This window comes from Mesoplodon densirostris, chromosome 13, assembly GCF_025265405.1.
Source record: "Mesoplodon densirostris isolate mMesDen1 chromosome 13, mMesDen1 primary haplotype, whole genome shotgun sequence".
NCBI lineage: Eukaryota > Metazoa > Chordata > Mammalia > Artiodactyla > Ziphiidae > Mesoplodon > Mesoplodon densirostris.
Genome location: NC_082673.1, coordinates 84,551,049 through 84,572,646, shown reverse-complemented (window position 1 = coordinate 84,572,646; position 21,598 = coordinate 84,551,049). Strand labels below are relative to the sequence as shown.

The following is a 21,598-nucleotide window of genomic DNA, read 5'->3' as shown; positions in this document are numbered from 1 at the left end:
AGAAGATAAGAAACTCAATATAAAATTTTATATTAAAAATTAACTTTCTAAATGATACTATATACCAGGAAAAACAAAACAAAATTAAAAAAAGGCACTTACCTCACTTCCCATAGACTGGTTACACGATCCAGCTGGGTCGATAGGACAACACCAGCTTAGTGGATGCTGGGATTTCACCTGGAACAGAAACTAGTGACCTATAACTTTAGCAGGTCTAAAACCAAAGAAGCAAAAATCAAGTGTATAATTTATTTTACATTCTAAGCTTCTCTTTCTTGCTGCTATTTGGGGCTATCAGCACATAATCCTACAATTAGTTCACTTTAAAATATATATATGTCTGTATATATATATTTTGATCAGTCACCATTCAAGAAAACATCCCTGTGGGTAACTAGGAATGCTGAACACTCTTACCTGCCCCTTAGCATCCTCGGGCATGGCTTTAATGTGCATTCTCTTTAAACAACGAATAACTCCATCATAAAACTGAACTGTGAAAGTTCCTGAAATAGGAGCAAGTCAGCATCATTAGAAAATATAATTCAACCTTAACAGCAACACATGATATAGAAACAAGTAATGCCCCGACAGAAATAAACACCCTATGATTGCAGTAACTGCAAACACACACCCCTGCTAAGGACCCCACCAAGTTTACTGAGTTTATTGTCTCTTTCCCTGTAAAAATAACTTTGATTTCCCTTATAAAGTACACTAATTAAATCTTGATAAGTTAGTTGCATGTAATTTTGATTTTTACTGGAGGATTTTAAAGTTTATAACAATTTAAGTATATGTTTAAATAACATATCAGGTATGTTATACCTGAAGAAAATAAAACCATTACTTACAAAAAGGTATAATATTTCTAAGAATCACCATTTGCTCTCTTTGAAAGCTTCTAAATAATGGAGAGAAAGATCTGCTATAGGGAAAAAATCATTTTCTCAGGAAAGGATTATTCCTTTGCAAGATTAATTAACTGGCAAACAAGAATTATAGATTCACAGGCTTTTCAGCTAGAAAATATACATATCATCTGCATAGCAGTTTTCCTGTGCAGATAAGAACACTGACTTCCAGGGAGGCGAAATGCTGCATCCAATGACAGCTAAGCAGCAGCACAGCCATTAACTAAAAACCCTGATTCCCCTGTCTTTCCCACTGAACCATTCTGCTTTTAGGACTCAATATTCTGTTTATATGGCTATTTCAAAGCATATTCACTTTTTGTTACAGACTCCATGCTTTCAAGTCTTTTACTGTACTATCAGTACTATCAGAAAACATATCAGTTCCGTAGATTTTATACTTATGAAAATTCCAATGTTTTTCTATCATTTCCTACACAAATGAGGGCAGAGTGCCACTTCAAGTAAACAGATACTTGACCTTTACGAAAGAGGTATAAACAATTGGCGCCAAAGCCAATAAATCTACGTACAAAGATTTTTCTTTTCTTTGTAATCTGAATAACACCATTGATTTCATATCTTTCTATAATTAGCATAATGTACACATCACAGATATAAAGATCTAAACCCAAGTTATGAAAACAACTGATGAGCTGAATAGCAAGAACGTGAAGAATCTGGCAAGAGTGTGAGAATGCCAAACCACATGAACCCCTTACACCCCAACATGCTTGCCCCTGGCCTCCTCCTTCTTCACAGGGCGCTGCAGACAGCAGCAGGCTCTTCACTACGCAGACCGTGCATTCATCCCTCCCTGACGTTGCTCACACTGCTTCGGCTGCTGTGATGCCGTCCTCCTTCCTAACTCCAGCCCACTCTTCGAGGATCAGCTCTTCCAATCCCACCCAGAATATGAAAATTTACCTGACCACTCCAAGCTACACTGATTTGCCCCTTCTCTTCAACTTCTCTAAGACATATTACATATACCTAAATGTTCACATCTGTTAGTTTTGTTTAGCTTTTGTAGTCAATAGAGTACTCTCTGAGGGCTTCCTTTTTCTTTCTTTTTTTTGTGGGGGGGCGGGGGGATAGTGGCAGGCGGCGGGGGAGGCTCATCCACCATGTGGGACATACAGAAAAATGACCAAATTAATACTTCCCATGGAAATTCTTTAAAAACAAGCTATATCTGCCAATATTTCACTAAGGGCTTACTCAAAACTAGTCCTGAAATGGCAGAGGCTGCAATCAGTAACATCACTCCTCCACTGATGTAAGCTTAAATTTCTATATAACATGCCCATGGACAAACAGGATAGAATAAAAAATGAGGGTGGTTTGTTTTTGTGTATGTTGTATGTGTGTATGCATATACTTGTAAAAGAAGCTTTAAGCATGGAAGAAAGGTCCCAAAGCTCACACATTTAAAGAAATCTCTCCTAATGAAAAGAGAGAGCATTGTTTAATTTTGCTTTGCTTTGTTCCATTTTGGGTAGATCCTATTATCCTACGAAACTGATTCAATACTTCTTTTCCTTCCAAAAATTGTTACTGATTGCCTACTCTGTGCTGGGCTCTGGACTAGACACTTGGGGAGCAAGTGTGAGTTAAGACACGGGAATAAGAGCTCCATAACACAGCTCTCCAGAAGTTTAAGTGAACAGTGATTTAAAGGCCCCACTAGAAAAGAAGTAACCTGCAAACTTAATAACTGAGATGTCCCTCAGGTGACCAGTAATAAACTCATAGCCATATTTTTTATTTCAATTAGGTAAACCAACAAATTGGACCTTGGCTTTTGTAAAGTTACATTATCATTTCTAGCTAGACAACTATGATTTACTTTTTTACACCTAACATTTTTTAATATATGTCTTTTTAAATGTTTTCCTCTTCTATCTTCTCTTACCTCAATTTTTCCCAAGTTTTTTGTTAGTTTAAATTCTCAGCTTAAATCCCTTCCATGGTTCCCATCACCTCCAAGTAAAATTCAAATTCCTTAGGAAGACTACAAGATACTTCATATGCCAATCCTTGCTTCTCTCTCCCACGTCTTCTGCTATTCTACAACCTTTAAAGGAATCCTTCATTCCAGTCACATCAAAGATTTGCAGTTCCTTAAAAATGGCATGCCTTTCTACTATTCTTTTGCATACACCATTTCTTCTGACAGAAAAACCTTTTCATCCGTCCTTTTCTAGATAACTTGTCTGGCTTTCAAGATACAGTTTAAAGTAAGTATCCCCTTACTTAGGTTAAATGCCCTCCTTGCAAAGAAGTTGTCACTCAATGTGTTTTTTTCTTTTCTTTTTTTTTTCGGCCATGCCATGTGGCTTGTGGGATCTTAGTTCCCTGACCAGGGATTGAACCCAGGCCCTCGGCAGTGAAAGCGCCGAGTCCTAACCACTGGACCACCTGGGAATTCCCTCAATGTGTTTCTTTAGTGAAAAGAATGAATGAGTGGTCGAGTTTAAGAAATAACTAATAGAAAACTAATGTATTTTGGAAAATATACTTACAAGTATTTCACGACTGTTTTAAGTGAGATTTTAAACAAGAAATTTAAAAAATAAAATATTTAAGTATATTTCCAATAATAATTTAATGCCTTTCTAAATTAATGCTTTTCTAAATGAACCGGTCTACAATTTTTAAAATTCATCACTTGTCCAACAGGTTCTCTCGTTTTATGCCACACTAACACACCTGATTTCTGTGGTACTTTCAACATTTCTGATAAGTTCAGTAACTTTTGCTCAGTAGTAATATTAGATACCACAAACGGCTATTAGAAAAACTAATTCTCAATTATCTACAGAAATCAAGAAAAAAAGAGCAGGGAGAAAAATGCGATGAAAGAAATCTTCAAATTGATAAGTTCCATACTCTTTCCTCAGAAAATTGTACTGTGTTTCACTTCCAAGTTGAACTGATTTGAATTTTCCTATATCTTTAGCACTCAGGTTGAGATCTTCATAAAATAACTTAGCCAACAAACTGGAAACAGAGAAGTAGAAATAAAATGCATATAATATAAGCCTGTCAACTGAAAGCTGAAAAATTTTAAGCAACTATTTACCTCTACTAATTTAAACAGTCTATTTAGGCAGTATATTATATATCATCTTATTCTATACAATATATAACATATTGAATGCCCCTAGGAAAGAGTATTATTAGAAGATTCATTAGGTAAAGTATAAAACAAAGAGAAGCAACAGCTATATGTAACAATTTCATATATTAATTAAAATTAGAAATATAGTTAAATTTTACTATAAATCCCATTTTAATTCTCAGATCATTCCAAACACATACCTTCTTTGTTAATCGCCTCAATCTTGGCAGGGTAATAGCGACAGTCTGTCCAACGAGCCAGAACTTCTTCTCCGGCTTTAAAATCCTATTTTAAACAACTTTTAAGATCAATACCATGTATAATAAATAAGCACTTCCTTAATAAAAAACAAGCTTTTGTAAAATTTAACAGAATTCCTTTTAAAAAAACATCATTACATATCTGGCAAACAGAAAAGCTTGCTACTTACAAAGAAGTCTTCCTCGTCTTTTAGCCCTTCTTTTCTTAATGCAGGTCTCTCAAGGGGTCTCAACCTATTGCTATCCCAGTAAATCCACTCATCATAACGATGACTCCAGCGCTCAAAATGGACCAACATCTTGCCCTCCTCGTAGTCGATTTTTTCAATTCGTGATGGATACCTCAAAAATAAAAAGAGCCTTCATATCAAAAGAAAATTCTTACATTTGTTTATACAAAGTATTAACTGAAATACTGCTTACTATTACAACCATAAACAAAACAATATGGATCCATATTTTTAAACTACTGACCAACAGTTTGCTTTATTCTTTGTCTTTTCTTTTTAATGATTGCTCTCAAGACCTAATGAAATAATTTGATACACTCCCAGTGGAAATATAAATTATATAATTTAGAATATAAATTGTGCTGTCTTGGGAAATAATTTAATAACATGTATCAAGTGCCTTAAACATATCCCTCCTTTTTGACCAAATAATTCCAATTCTGGAACTATATACACAAAACATTTATAATAACAAAAAGTAGAAACCATATGATTAAGAAAACTGAAGACTGTCTATAACTATACAAACAATGGTATATCCACTGAATGGAATATTATATAGACTTTAAATGTAATGCTTACAAATGATTTATAATGTAGGAAAATGTAAAAAAGTAGTACTATGTTCACTAGAATTATAAGTATAGAAAATAAATTTGTCTAGCAAAAAATATCAACATGTACATTTATCTCTATACGGCAAAAAAAAATACTTTCCCTTTTCTGTTTTTCTACACTTTCCAATATTTTATAATGAGCATCAATGATGGTAGGGAAAGCTCAAACCTTCAATTTAAAAATATAAAAATAACATCACATTGTTCTGTCTTCATGTGTGCTGATTCTCTTATGATGAATTCCAAAATAAAAATTAGTTAACTTGAAACTTTTAACACAAAAAAGGCCTCTTCAAAAAAAAAAAAAAAGGCCTCTTCATTCTTAATGTACTGTATTAAATGTTCACAGTGACTCAAAAGGTTTTTTTAAAAGTAACATTAAATAACATTCAGAATTCAACAGCAGCACATGGTAGATGATTCAGCCATAGAGTTTATCTCATACTTTTGCTGGTTTTTGATAAATCTCAATTTTTTATTTTCCCTGTGGAATAAATGTAAATTTATGTTGTTAACATAAATTTAAATATAAAGCACAATAGACCTCACATAACTTTGAAATCTAGGCACCAATTACTACCTGCTTCACAGATCCCTCATGCTGTTCAAGGCTCTTTATGCGTCTCCAGGGCCCTGAATTGTTGTCTGGTATAGCTTCTTTCCTTACTTCAGTCTAAGGAACTGAGCTGTTTGGAGTTTCCTCAAACACAACAACGCGCTGTCAAACGTCTGTGCTTTTGTACCTTCTGTTCTTTCTGCCTGGACCTAAGCTGCCCTGCCCTTCCTCTGTACGCTCATCATTCAAGACTTGGTTTAACATGTAGTCACTTGTGTGAAGACTTCCCCAGCTCCCCTCCTCCTGGTGCTCTCACTGCACCTGTCTCATCATAATCATCCCTGTGCACATTCCTAAACTGTGTGCTGTGGAGCATTTACAGCCCTTGAGACATTAATACGTGTGACACAAAAAAAGGGTCCCATGGTCAAATAAGCTAGGAAAATACTGGATTAAATAAACCGTTTTCTTTACCGAAAGACTTCTTGGTCCTGCCAATAACACAGAAATAAAGCATGCGCTATTACCAAACCATGTCACCCTTTCATCACAAAGTATTTATGAACATTTCCTGAGAGAGCAGAGGTCTAAGGAACATGATGTTAGCAACTACTCTGGCCTGTGAGTTTCGGGGACTGAGTCATGGTCACCTTTGTACCCCCAGCATCTTCACAGTGACAGACACACACTGGCTACTCAGGGAATGCTCGGCATGAATAAGAAGTGACGTTAAAGAAAGAAAATCTGCACATTTCTTCAGAACTAAGAAAGCTGTCGACCCAATTATAACCTTATGTTAGATCTTACTCTTAAGACTTTTTGAGGGAATAGGTGTGGGTAAGAAAATGTTTTGTCCAAGAAAAGCATGAAAACAAGAACACCTAGGGGATTAATATACTCCCTGAGGTGCATATGCCAATTCCACTCATTCAGCATCAGTGCTATGCTTTCTTTTGCAGTGTTGCTTTGTTTTTGCTGCTTTGGTCTTTAAAACATAAAAAATGTCAATAGCATTAAGGGAAGCTTAGAGATAGGTTGTCCTTTAGTTTATTTTTCAACATTCACTAGCCACTTAACTACTATAAACAGATGTTCTATCAGTTCTAAGTTTCTAATTGATGTGTTTATTATCACATCTTTCTGATTTTGAAAAAAAATTAGGTTTATTCCATAGGTTCCTTCAAATTCTAAATGTACACAATTAAATTGTAGGTTAAAAGGAAACATAATTAACTCTTATCTTCAAGGAGCTTAGCTTAGTGTTAGATGAAGAGAGAGAAGCAGCAGAATATTGACAGAGTCATAAATCCGTCAGGCCCTATGTTCTTTCTTTACTGAGCATCAGCTGATTTTTATATACCTTATCTCATTAGATCCTGGTAACCATCCAAGGTACAGATAACACAGTCACCATTTAACAGATGAAGACTGTCCAAGGATACACATGGTAAGAGTATTCAAAGTCAAAGCTAACTGGCACAAAAAGCCTATAGGAGAAATAGGATAAGGTCTGTATCAAAGTAATTACACCATACATGGTAAACTGGTAAGTATATATAACATTTTTTTCTCCTTTGTATCAAGCTTTTATTTCTGTAAAACCATGAATATTGAGGTAGACATATAATAACAATTATTTGGTAAGGGCCCAGATATTATGCTTTTGACATAGCATGAGGTTAATGACATTATAGCAAAGGTATCTAAAAAGAAAACAAAAATTTTTGTCAGAGTTGATTCTCTCATTAACAGACCTCCTAACAAATTTAGTTAGTTCTTCCTGAAGATAGTGAGCAGCGGGATACTAACTTCATGCTAATTTTGACTATGATTTCTCTCTGCCACTATCTTTGTGGCAGAAAAATAGTCCACCCTAAATTGTTTATTAGGTTTAATGGAAACAAATAGCATTCAGAAACACTGAGAAGTCTTTACAATGATTCTTGCTGAATTTAACAGAATTCTCAAACATGCAATTCTACTACTGTAATCTCTCAATTGATTTCTTAGGACTCTTTCTGAATCAGTGTGGTCAAAATCCTCTAATGGTCAAGTTCAACTGTAACAAGAGAGTAGAGCAAGACCATTAACAAAAATGAAAATAATTTTCACCTTCTCTGAACTCTTGTAACTCTTTATTACCTCATCTAATACCAGCATTTTTTTTATTTATTAGTTTCTGCTTTATAACAAAGTGAATCAGTCATACCTATACATCAGTTCCCACATCCCTTCCCTCCTGCATCATTTTAACACGGTCACTGGTGCCTCCCACTTACACAAGATCGTTCAGAGAATCAAGATTTATGGATTCTGAACTAAACCTGTAACCCAATAAGAACCAGATACGGACCAAAGAGGTTAGCTACACACTGAACATACTGTATTGGTTCCCTGTAACATCAACTCTTGTGTGTTGTCAAAACACAAAGAGAAGTGAGAAACCTAAAATGGGAATTACCATTACAGATGAATTACTATTGGTGCTAACTGTTTTAGATGGGCAGATCCTGACTGACAGCTAGATCAGGAAACCATGATCCCCTGAGGCTATATGAAAAAAAAAACACTTTGGTGTAGATGTGTATGAGTATTCTCTTGAGAGAGGGGTTCCCAACTTTAATCAGATTTCAAAGGGGTCCATGATCAAAAAAAAAAAATTCTCTGGAAGGCAAGATCATCTATTAACACTGAAAACTATAGGTGCCCCACTCTTCTTGGAAGGAAGAAAGAAATGATGGGCATGCAGCTATGCCAGAACTACAATCTGATAGATTTAAAAAATACTTTTATATTCAATGCGGTAACAGTAAAACAATTAAACATGATTTGAATTTAGAGAACTTGATCTGATTTATCACCTAGTTTGATACATCATTCTTACCTGTATTGATAAAGAACATCAACCATGAGGAAATGATAAGGGAAATTCCTTGATACACTGATGGCCTACAATCTCCTACACTTAAGCCAAAGGACATGGTTGTTAACTACTCATTGATAGGTTACAACCCCCTGAGCAAGGCCAGACTTTATCAAACGTCCCAAACACCATCAGAATTCACTCTGAGATTTAACTAATCATTTGAATAAGTGCTGTATAAATCAAAAAGGCAATTAACCCAATATATTATTCAAATTATGTATTTTAAATAATAGTCCTGTTCTTGTTTATATTGGTAAGACAATAAAATTTCTAATTTATATAAATTTAAAAACTGACAGTTCCTCATCCATTTCATTTAACGCAACACTGAGTCTCTAATTCACTGTATGTCAGACACTAAACTAGGAATAAAGCTACAAATACAAATAACAATCAACAAACTCAGATTCAGCAGGGAGGGGAGAGAAAAAGGGAATCAATAAGCTAATACAATTACAATACAGCACATAGAAGGAGTACCTAAATTAGATGTTCTCTTGGATAAAGTAGCTCTTCGATTTTTAAAGGATGAAATACACTTAAAATATGACAAACATAATTTAAATGTTAGCAGAATCTTTGGGAGTTAGAATTCACAATTCAGAATAGTCTTGTTTATAAGAACTTCATAAGCAAGAAACTCTAACATGGTATCATAAAAAATGACTAAAACATATTGCAAGAGATAGAAATAGAGACCTTCCTTACATACAATTGTCAGGAAGAGGATTATTTGCCAAATAATAAAAATTAATGTAGAATGAAGTCCAAAGCAAACATAATATTCCTATAACCTACTAACCTTTTAAAATTTTTAGCTTCCTGGAAATACTTTAAATTTACATTATGCTTTGTAATTTTCAAGTGTTTTCTCACCATTCACTCTCTACAACAATGTTACCTATTATTACAGTATTTTTAGATGATGTGCTTGTAGGTATTGCATGTTAATTTGTTTCACACTTGAGGAACAGACTGAAAACAAAACCCTTTTGATTAATTCAAACCTGATACTCCAAAATAAAGTATAAATCCAAAGCATCTATTAATAGAATTTCAAGAACATTCAGAGGATGGTTATATATGTCCAAATCACATCTTTTGCAACACTGAATTCTAAGGATCTCAGTGCATTATCCCTCAGGTCCTCTTTTCAGACCCATTCATCCCCAGGACACATGTTCAACACAAGCAGCCAGACCACCCTGCTTCCTACCTGTCCATAACCTTTGCAGCAAAGAATGGGTAAGATCAGAGTTAGCTATGTATTTTGCTTCAGTAGCTCGGAGCAGCCACCTTTCAAATTAAGGTTTCATTTCAAATCACTGGATTTATTTAAACTCCTCTTCCTCTCTACCTCCTTGCCATGCCTACATTCGTTCATACCATCAGTGCTGTGACCAAATCAAAAAGCCCACCCCACAGCCTTTATGCTCGTTACTGTCTCCTGCCGTAAGAATCAATTAGATTATCAAAAATTCCTTTCCCACTCCACTAAAAACGCCACCAGTATTCTACTCAAAGTTTATGTACTTCATAAAATTTGTTCAGGCCAACATGACCATTCTTGGTTATTTAATTGTTACAAAACTCCAAACTCTAGCAGGTTGCAGTCCACCCAGTTTCTATTTCTTAATATTTAGCATTTAAAAATTATTTTAATACTACAGATAGTCATATATGCTTATACACCTATGATTAAAGTTTTAAGAATTTACACTGACTCCTCTCCCATTAGATTCTACTTTCTTAGAATAACTAATATTCATGCTATTATTATTACTAAAGCTAACATTTATTAAGTGCCTACCATGTGGCAGAAAACATGAAAAGCTCTAAATGTGCACCGTCTTGCTTATCCTCAAACAACCCTTTGAGTTAGGTACTACTACTGTTCCCAGTCATTTAAGGAGGTCATAGAGGCTCTGAAAGTCCAGCAATTTTCTCAAGTCAAAACAGTAGTGGATCCCTGAATGGAGGTTTGTCTACTTCTTAAAGAATTTGCTTTTGATCATTATATATTCTGCATCTTACAACTGATCATTTTCAGCTCTTGTAAAACTTACTGCAGTATTTCAAATATAGGGGGCTCTTTATCAAGAGGTCCTGAAAACAAAAACAATATAAAATCAAGTCATCTGTTTATTTTTTCTTGCAAATTTACTCTTCTGCTTCTGATACAAAATAAAATGTGTAAAGCTTTTTGTTAGCCCAGAGAGTATGAACAGCTTTTATTATACTGTACAAAATAAACATCCCCCCTCCCTTGTGTAATTCATAATAGTTTGACAAATATCATTTTATGCTTAGTTTTCAACCAGTAAGTCACAATTCATTTGCAGTAGTGTTCTGCAATGGTAACCAGATTTCAGAATATCCCCAAAACTTTTGGGTTCATTCTTTACCAACCCACCAAAATTCAATGAACTTTGCTGGGCACCTTTTATGAGTAAAAGGGGCTAGGCCTTGTATATAATTCATTTCACATCAGTAGCTTATTCTTCAGTACGTTACCTACCCTTGATGTAGTAGAATCGTATTCATTTTTAATTGAAGAGGGTTGGTTTTTTGGCAATGAGAAAACAGACTTTTAAGACACATTGAATATTAAATATCCACATTCTTTCTTCAATTTTATTGCAACAATTCTCTCCAAGTTGTGTTAACCTAAATGACTGAAATAACATAATACTTACATACCAGTTTCTAATTTAATAAGAAGAAAAATTTTATCTGCTGATTAATGATCTGCAGGAGGTGGTAGGAGGAATGGTCAATAGTTCTTCAATACAAAGTCATATAAAAATACTAAAATACTGAAACTCTTACGAAGAATAGCAAAACTGGGCCTCTCTGGTGGCGCAGTGGTTGAGAGTCCGCCTGCCGATGCAGGGGACACGGGTTCGTGCCCCGATCCCGGAGGATCCCACGTGCCGCGGAGCGGCTGGGCCCGCGAGCCATGGCCGCGGAGCCTGTGTGTCCGGAGCCTGTGCTCCGCAACGGGAGGGGCCACAGCAGTGAGAGGCCCGCGTACAGCAAAAAAAAAAAAAAAAAAAAAAAAGAATAGCAAAACTAAGCTGCCTTTTCAATACCATGTTAATTTCTTTTAAGAAATTATACTTCCAATTTTTAAAACTTAAAGCTAGTATTCTCTCCCTCAGTTAAAAAAATCATTTAAAAATAAAATTAAAAACCCTTAAGTATCTGCAGATACAGTTCTGTCTACTCAGCGAAACTAGAATTGCAAAACATTCTTTTTTGTAAAATTGATTACCACCACAGATAAATTATTTCCTAATTATTGACTTTAATCAATTACTCACCACAAAACTAAGCATTACGTAATGTGGTAAGACAAGTGTAAAATCTCGCAACACATAATAATAACATTCAGCGGGAAAAATGTAACAAATACGGAACTGGATGTGTGTGACAGATGATGACCAAACTTCAACCAAATATCAGATAAGCAAATAAAACTGTCTTCTCTCTTGATCCAGCCCTTGCCATTACATGAATGCACACAAAGCACAGAACAATAAAAGTCAATCTGTGATTAACCATAACCACAGGTAGCCTTTTTTTTTTTTTTTTTTAATAAAGCAACAAGGGCCTAACCCCTAACAACTATCCAGCCAGATAGCGCTTGGGACTACAGAAAGAGGAGGAGCAAGAAAACTGACGCACATTAAAGTACGCGCAGCTCAATAGACTCTGTTGTACTGAAAAATAACAAAAAAGGATTTTTGGATCATGCATCAGTTTGTCCATACTTACATTTTACTTCCTCCAACTAACATAAACAGTTAAAACAGACTACAAATTCAAAAAATAATCCAGGATATTTCCACTGCTGTCCGCCTCAAAAACTATATCTTCAGGTTAACAATTCTGTATGGTCTAGACCGGTGGTTCTCGTATGTGGTCCCTAGACCAGCAGCATGGGCATCATGTGGAGACCTGTTAGAATGCACACTATCGCCCCCACCTCAGACCTACTAAATTAGAAGCTTGTAGCTGTTGGGCCCACGAATCTGTGCCTGACAAACCCTTCAGGTGATTCTTATGCAGGCTCATGTTTAAGAGCTACTCTTTCAGACTTCACCTGAATCACTTTCAAAACTGTAGGATCAATGAACTTTGTAAGAGAACCAATTTGTTAGTGAATGGGTACTACACAGAAAGTTAGTGAGTTAAAGTACTAAAGCCAATAGTTATGATGTTAAGTAATTTCAAAATTAAAACAGTTAATGAGAAAGCATTTAAATGATGGGAGAGCAGGATGTAGAAAGAGTAACTACCGGCCCAATACCACTACGCTACAAATACTTCAAACCTCTATATTTTTGTTCCCAATTATATTCACCTTTCTCCACCTTTTTCAATACATTGTCTCTTCTTCTAGAGACCAGCAGTTTTGGGCAAACTACACTGGACTTCTATCTAGTCCTTGCCTACTTTACCTCTGCCTCAAGCCATTACTTACCTATCTAAAAGTGAGATTAAAAAACCTGTCGCCCCTGAATAGGTGAAAAGTAGATAAAAGAGCTTGAGTTTCTAGTTCAAGGGATCTGAGAGATCACTGAATATGTCACACCTTCACTTTAAGGACATTAAAGCAGAGAAGTAAGTCTCCAAAGTCCCACAGTGCATGGCAGAACAGCACCTAGAACCCACATTTTCTGACTTTAGTTAAATTTACTTTTTTCAATATTCCTTTTCTCTTGCCTTTCAAGAAATCTAGAATAAGCAAAAAATTAGAGCAGAAAAGAAAAAGCTCAATTAAAAAAAACATGAATCAACATAATGAAAGGAAGACTATTAGGGAAAGAACAATAAGAACAAAGCAGGTGTGTTTCAAAATAAATATGTCGACTCCTATTTCTAATCTTACTTTCAACATTTTTTTGTGGGGGGGAGAAGGTGAGGGGAAGGGAGAACTTTATCTTCAAAAGTTCATGGGGTTTTCTTTTGTGGAAATTTAAAAAATTAAACTACTAAAATGTTTGTACACTGGTGCAGACCTGTTTGATGATTATTAAACTGAGGGTTCACTTAGATCTTAGGATTCAAAACTTGTGACTTTCTGAATGTAAAGAATCTCAGAATTTAAAAACAAGTCTTATGAATTTCAATTTGAAATTCTCTACAGACAGGGTCCTTAATCTGGAGTCCACAGGTTAAGTTTTTTACCACCACCCATAATATATATTACTCAGTTATTTTGGTATATAAACACGATTGTACATTTTTCTGAGTCTACAGCTGAAATTAGGTTGTCAAAGGTGGTGACTCAAAATTAGAATCAATACTTTCCAAGTACAAAGAGATTTAGGAAAGGTCAACATACAAAAGGACAAATTTTATTTATATTAGCAAAATAATATTTTAAAAGTATTCACCTATGGTTTCTACAAATTCCAAACTCACCTAATGTAATTTAAATGTGTTTTCAGTTTTTAAATTTGATCTACATACTATTTTTCAGGAGCACACTTCTGTTCCAAATATAGATCACACAACTTATCTCTACTAGTGTTTTCCTTTGAATAGCAAATCCAATCAGTAAAAGACAATCCCTTTTAATTCAGACAATACGTAATTTTATTTAAATTAGAAAGTATCTGTACTTCCTAGAATCTAAATTTCTTTGATTTTCCCACTCTACTAAAATTCTGTTCATGAACAGTTTAAAAACTCACATTTGCAAATGTTCCATACAGTTCAAAAAACTCCAAATGTGTGGAAACAGCATTTGTCAATTCAAATTTATACTGTTCTATCAAACTCTGTACTTGCAGACATCTCCACATTTTTTTTATCTTTCATTTTCCTTTCCTTTAGATCTAGAAGAGAATTACATAGAAATATTCCAATAAAGGTCGGACGAGCGTAACTCATCTGAATATTTTAAAATGACTTTATAATTTCAAGTTGAAGAATAACACCAGAGCATATTACTTTATTTGTTTTGTTTTCACAACTAAAACTTGCTATAGAGTATTCTAATTTCAGTCAAAAAGTTAAATCAGTAGTCAAAACTGGTTTATCACATTTTTTACTGAACAATGTTCAGAATGATTAGATACTTTAACATTTTTAAGGGTGTTTTCTAAATTATAAAACTCTGCAAAAACAAAGATTTTATTATCACCTCAAAAAGGTTTTATAGCATGTTGCAATGACATGATATTCCTTCTGTATTCCAGGCCATTCTCATGTCAACACTAAGGCTACATTTAAAAACTTACACATTGAGTCTTCAGATCCCCAGATATATTTTTCAACTCTCCCTCTTCCCTTGCATTTACCTCAGTGCTTTATAATTATGTATTATTTTATATAATTTGAAGCAAGTTTAAATACATTATTTTATTTGATCCTTAAAATAATTCTGTAAGTAAAAGTCAGTAACACTGCTTACATTTTACTGCGAAGCCAACCAAGTTCAAGGACTTAACTCATATTTACAGGATCAGAAAGTGGCAGTCTGAATTTGAACCTGCCTCTTTCCTCTTTAGAATCCACTGATAGTGTCTCAAATATAACTTCAACTCTGAACTTTCTCTTTCCCCAAACACATTCCTGTATCAACGACCTGTATTTATTTTCATTCTTATGATGTTACTGCATTCAAGAAATTATAAAGCTAATATGTTCAGGTTTGGATATACAGAGGCTGCGGTGGCATATATGAGGGAGATAAGACAGAAAATGGTTGATTGTGTTAGCTGTGAACATTAACACATTAAAAGTCTTTTCAAAGACTTTTAAATTAAAAGACTGTTGAGAAAGCCATTAAAATGTTTTGAGTAAAACTACAAATTTTTTAAAACTTAAAGCAACCCACACTTCTCAATAAGAGTTAGGTTTAGTCCATGTAGAAGAGATCCGGGTATCAAAAACCACACACTGGAACAGAAGGCGACTGGCCTCTCACTGGCTTCTCAGGGCCTGCATTCATTAGTATTGGTAAATAATCAAACCACCAGGGTTCTCCGATGTAACTGGAAAGTTACTTTGAAAGCAAAAAGTAATAAATTGCTACTTAAAATGTGGAGTGTATTTTCGAGGATGAAGTATCTTTCTGAACTTTAAAGAATATGTGATATGGTTTGCTCAAGGAATAATAATGTACTTTCCCCCAAAAAAATAGGTTGAGTCTTCCTCTTAAATCAAATATACCCCAAACCTAAATGTGGGAGCTTAACTTTAATTTCTGCCCACTAAATTTAGAGTTTATCCTTTTATTTCTAGAGCGCATACTAAAAAATATTTTCCTTTTTTTAATATAGGACAAACCTTCTACATATAAGACAAATGGGCATTCAGGTGCCCTACTATCACAACTTTCCCTCCGTACTTCTCTTTAAAAGCTAATGAATCAACGTATAAGTTATTTTCTTAGTAATAGCTATACTGCTTATTGTAAATGTCTTACATACAAAGAGAGTAAGATATACTTGCATTTCTGCCTGTCCCTCCCTGTCCAATGCCTATAATTCAAAAGACATTTATGGAATAGTATTGAGTAGGGCCTCAATACTATTCCAACTGAATGAATAAATGTGGAAGACTAAGCACTCAATGTGGATGCAACCCAAAGAGAATATGAAAGAAAGTAGAGAGGGAGGGATGAAAGACGGAAGGAAATTAGTTCAGTATATTTTCAGTGATTAACTGTTTTGCCCTCATAAGAATATCAAAGTTTCTCAACACTTAAATAATCCTTCTATATTTTTACATGATATTAAAGCAAAAATTTGTGGAATTTATAGGGGATACAGAATGGCCCTTAACAAAAGAAACAATATAAAGAATAAAGTTTATCTCATTTAAAAATAAAATCTGTTAAGAGCACCATGTCTCACAGAACTTCTTTTGTGCCCCATATAAAATTCAGTAAGTCTTAGCAGTTAATTACTTGTCCTACAGTAAAGTACTTTAATACTAAATTAAAGGGCCACCCAAGCCGAAACACTTCTTGAGACTACTGACAGTAACAAAGTCACAAGAAAATTATTTCTTTCAATTACCTAGAATATGTATATACAATACTCTTAGTTCTTTTGTAATTAAAGCACCACTATAGCAGAATGCTAAAATCTTCATATAAGTGAGCTCACAAAACTCGAACTGACAGCAAGTTGCAGTGATTATCGTATGTGATTATTTTGGCTAATGTTGACTCACTTTAAAGAGACCGTTATTACTGGGGTCATTAAAATTAAATCTAACCTTCATCAATGAGTACATCTGCATGATATCACTCTATCTAAGCGCTTGGGAAGTTTTTGATGAGAAGCATAAGATAATGAAAAAATTAAGCTACAACTTTTATTTGTTTTCTGACATTCCAAATACTCTAAAAGCAAACTCAGACTTAATTTTTAAAGTAGTTCTTTTTCATAATCTTTTTAACTACTGAATCACCAGTTTCACAGCTGATGAATTAGGAAACATTTCACCACTAAAAGTGAGTTTCTTACTAATACCAGTTAATTATGTCAATATCCCTTAAGGCCATTGGGAAAATAAACTATGTGCTTTTCCAAAACTGGAAGCTAGTTCAATTGCAACTTTGTCAGTTTGGAAGCCTAAGAAAAGAGTAATATGAATTAACTAATAATTCAAAAAGCCAGTAACTTTAAAAAAAGAAAATAAATAATTTAAGATTAACATCAAAGAAGTAGCATTTCTCATACTCTTGCATCACAGAGAGGTTCAATAGTGTGTCCCTTCAGAGCAAAAAGCTTCTTTTGGTCAAAATCAGAACCAAAGAGAGCCAATTACTGACTAAAATAGCACCTTTCATCGTATGGTCTAATGCAGTGGCTCTCAATCAGGAGCACATAAGCCCTCCACCCCCCCACCCCCCCAAAAAACATTCGGCAACATCTGGAGACACTGTTTACCATCGTGACTGGGAGGGAGGCTACTGCCTGGGTCCCAGGTGCTTTCCAAGCCCCTCCTGAGAACACTGTGTACATTCTCCAGCTGATGAGGGTAATTAAGCCCCCTAAAAAGAAGCACTCACTGAGATGCAGCTTGGAGGCATGAGGCCAAATAACTGTGCCTTCCCACCTCAAACTACAGATTCAAACTGTCCCAAGCAGAGCCCTTTAAGCTGGGGGTCACGGACGTTTGCCGAGTTCCAACACCTTTGTTTTTGCTAATAGACAAAAACCCCAGGCTGGTCTAAAGTCAAGTATCATGACTAATCAAGATTTCTCTGCCTGCCATTGCCAACTCAGGAAGTTGACTTAATACAAATCAATCAAAGACAAATCTACAAAATGCCCACTACATTTTAAAGGGAGTTGTAGTGAAAAGAAAATGTCAAAAAGGCTGGTAAAGTTGTTGAACTGCTAGACCCCTCATCAAAATAAATGGGCTTCAAGAGGAACTGAGGCTGAACCAAGAGACAGCCACCCAGAGAGCAGAACTAGAGGCCAGCTAACAGGAAGGAGGAAGGCATTCCCTAGGAGAAAGAGGGAATTCTTATTCCTACTGCAGTCCAGTGATCCTGGTGTGTGCTAGTTCCCCTTCTCTCCTTTCCAGGTGGTGATTTTATCCTAGGTAACCAATTTCTCCTACACCACTGTATGTAGGGGTATGTTGGAGGTGTCTGAATTCACCCCTTATCACAGATGGCTGGTATAGGAGAAAAAATAAGAGAAGGCCTGAAAGGATTACTCATTTAAAACTGGAAACAGTAACAACCTGCCTTTAGGTCAGTGCACTCTGGGGAAGGAGGAGGTAAACTGGGTTTTGGTTTTAGGTGGAACAGTGAATGATGACTCTGCTAAACAGCAACATATTGCGGTTTGAAGGACCACCTCTGACACAGGCCAAAAAAAGCAGATTTGCATCAAGTTTTATCTGAAACTTGGGAATCTGGTTATCTGGATTAGTATCTTCTCCCTCCTACCACACACAGAGCTCATATTAAGTACAAAAGAGTACTGATAACTGCAAAATCTGAAGAGTAGGAAAACTGAAAAAACAATGTATGTTTATTCAAAATGTGAACAAGTTAATGTTTCTGCCACTGTCAGAAGAAGAGCAATTAACCAGCCCATGTAAAACTACAGATATCATGCTTTAGGTCAAGGGTTCCATATTTTCCATACCATTTTTGTAAGTAGTCCAGTGCCTCCAAACGAGCACCAATCTCAAAAGTGATTCCAGGACGATTTGGGGGCTTTTTACTCATCTTGAGATCCTGTTCTTCGGAATTCTCTTTTCACTACCTCAAGAGAAAAAAAAAAAAGTTAGATTCTGATGCATAAAAGGCACAAGGGATTAAACAGAATTTTTTAAACATTACATGAGAAGTTAAAGTAACTGCCAAATTTTTAAGAAATTTGAATGATGATTACCAATACCTCTATGTAAAGTACTGTACAACTTGCAGGCAATCTTAACAATGAATTAAGAAAAGGGACATTAAAAAGCTAACTACTGTAAAAGAATGAATAGATGGGGATTAAAACTAATGGCTAAAATGCTTTAAATTTTAACTCAAAAATACCCAAGAAAATTCTTCAGGATAACAGCTGAAAATGTTTTTCTGTCTTTGAAAACTCAGGACAATTGAGTGTTCTGGCATATGACTATTGAAATTCTTAAGAGAACAAATTAACCAAGTTTTTCAACAAATATTTATTGAGTGCCTTGTAACATAAAACACTTGATAACACACTAAAGAATATAATGATGGAAGAAACAGTAGACACACTCTTCCAGTGCAGATTTAGTAATTCCTCTTGTGATTAGGATTTTTCATTACCTATGATCTCCCACCTTGGTAGCACATGATTCAATAATTTTAATTTAACATATAAACTTGCAGAGGAAATTTCTTTTTCTTCACATTCAACAAGCAACAATGATACAGATATTTCTTAACGCTGAGAATTTATTTCTACTATATTTCAATATAGACAGTACCCACACTGACAATAAAAATGGTTGTACTTTCAAACAAACAAAAAACTACAAAGGAATACCTATTCCTCTCTAGACCATGGACATGTGGAATAGTCATAATCCTCTTGGCCGGTGGCAAGCCAGCACACTTGAGGTAGCCTCTTTTTCACTAACTAGCACCAGAGGAATATGAATGCATTTTGCAACAGCCCAATCAAAATATAATATTTAATCAGGGATGGAAACCTACTGGGGGAGAGGAGAAATCTCTAAAACCGTTTTGAAATTTAGAATTACTAATATGACTATGCTCCCTCCCAATTTAAAAAAGAAAACACACAACTGTGTCATGTTTTTTCAATGGTTTTGTCACAATTCAAAAGAGACAAAACAGCAAGCATAAAAACCAACTGCCCTTTCCTCTTAGAAAGAATCTGCTAAGTAAGGGAAAATACATGCCATATATGCCAAATACAACAATACATGTCATAAAAATACGTAAAATCAAACTTAAATACTCATGGGGGGTGGGCGGGGGGTAGATATCCTCCTGCCTGCCATGGCAGCAGCAAAGATTAATGCATTAAAGTTAACAGTAGGCTCAGCCAGAGGGCGTTTGGTGCAAAAGAAACAGTAGTATGAATATTTTTAATAGCGGTCTGGTCAGTGTGCAACATACAAGGCAGTTACTTGTAGAAATGTAATCCACCTTTTCTGCTGCTCTTCACAGGGAGAACTTAGTAAGGGGTAATTGACGAGTTACACTAACATTTTCTAGGATCAAACTTAGAACCCACAAGAAGTGACAAAGTTAATACATATAATTCCCCCCCAGTGACACTGCGGGATGAGGTGCCAGAAAAGGAAAGATTTCTTCTTCTTGGGTGGAGAGGGGCAGATGGGGAGGTATCTGAATTAAGGAAAAGTAAGACAAATAAACAGTCTATTGGGGGAGGGGGGTCAAACCTGAAGCAGAAAGAGAAAGGGGGACGGAGAGAACGGAGAGGAATAAATCGGGAAGGAAAACGAACAAGAAAGCAAAAATATATAAGGGTGGTGAAACCTGAGGACCTGACAAACGGGAAGGAAGAGTAAATCAGCAAGAAGATACAACCCTGGGAAAGTGAAGCAATGGTCAGAGAATGGCCGCGGGGCCAAAAAAAAACGGTCGGGGGAGGTGGTGCGGGGCGGGAGGGGGCTGACCAGAGACAGACAGGAAAGGCTCAGACCCGGCGGCCAGGGTGCTGGAGACGCCTCCAGGTTTGACAGCCGTCCGGCCCTCGGCAGGCGGGGGGGGAGGAAGGGAGGGGTAGAGGGAGCGGCGGCGCCCAGACAATAGGGGCGGCAAGTTACGGAGAGGGACGCGGGAGGGGAGCGGGCCAGAGACAGACACCAGCGCTGGGGTGTCCCGGGCGGCCAGGCGGGGGCCAGGCGGCCTCCAGGCCCTGCAGGCGCCGCCGCCTCTTACCGACTCGGCCTCCTCTTTGCACAGTTGCCGGGCTGTCCGGGGCCGAGCCGGGGCGCGAACAGGACGGCCAGCCCGGGACTCCGCCTCCGCCTCCTCCCAGGCAGCGGTCGGGGAGGGAGCAGGAGCGGAGCGGAGCGAGCTGGGGCCGCAACGCGGGGTCGGGCTCGAGGTCGCGCGGAAGGGAGCAGGTCCGAGCCCTCAAGCCCGCTCAGTATCCGCTGCCATCGCCTCCTCCGCCGCCGGCCAGCCCTGACGCGACGCCGGCCCAGACGACGTCAGCCGCCCGCGACGAACCGGAAGCGGGCCTGGTCGCGTCACGTGACGCGTGAGGGTTTGGCCCGGGCCGTGCGACCGATTGGAGGACCGCCCTGGGAGGCGGGGCTTTGCGGCAGTTGGCTGACAGCTGGCGGGAGGGGCTCTGGTTAGCGAAGGAAGGAACGCGGGCCCCGGGACCCCATTGGCAGTTGTGAAGTGTTTGACCTTTGGGAGATGAGGGCGAAGCCCACTGAATGTCATTGTTGATTTGTTGGGAACCAGGTTCTCAAAATTCCTCAATCCCAGTACCCTG

The 21,598-nt window shown here is 36.7% G+C and overlaps 1 protein-coding gene across 10 annotated transcripts in view; it reads right to left on the bottom strand.

Annotated features, from left to right (window-relative positions):
- The window catches only part of PHF20L1 (PHD finger protein 20 like 1), a 77,931-nt gene extending 56,642 nt beyond the window's left edge, over positions 1-21,289 (bottom strand). For 3 of the 10 annotated variants that reach the window (XM_060115610.1, XM_060115612.1, XM_060115613.1), the window contains exons 1-6: positions 21,031-21,289; positions 18,764-18,883; positions 4,472-4,643; positions 4,242-4,326; positions 421-509; positions 103-192 (exon numbers count right to left, since the gene is read on the bottom strand). In XM_060115610.1, coding sequence (XP_059971593.1) covers positions 103-192; positions 421-509; positions 4,242-4,326; positions 4,472-4,643; positions 18,764-18,846 — 519 coding nt within the window. In that variant the 5' untranslated portion in view covers positions 18,847-18,883; positions 21,031-21,289. Of the gene's footprint in view, positions 1-102; positions 193-420; positions 510-4,241; positions 4,327-4,471; positions 4,644-14,332; positions 14,477-18,763; positions 18,884-21,030 lie in introns of those variants that run through there. The other 7 variants (XM_060115614.1, XM_060115615.1, XM_060115616.1 and 4 more) reach the window with 4 other exon arrangements.
- Positions 21,290-21,598: the final 309 nt, after the last annotated feature.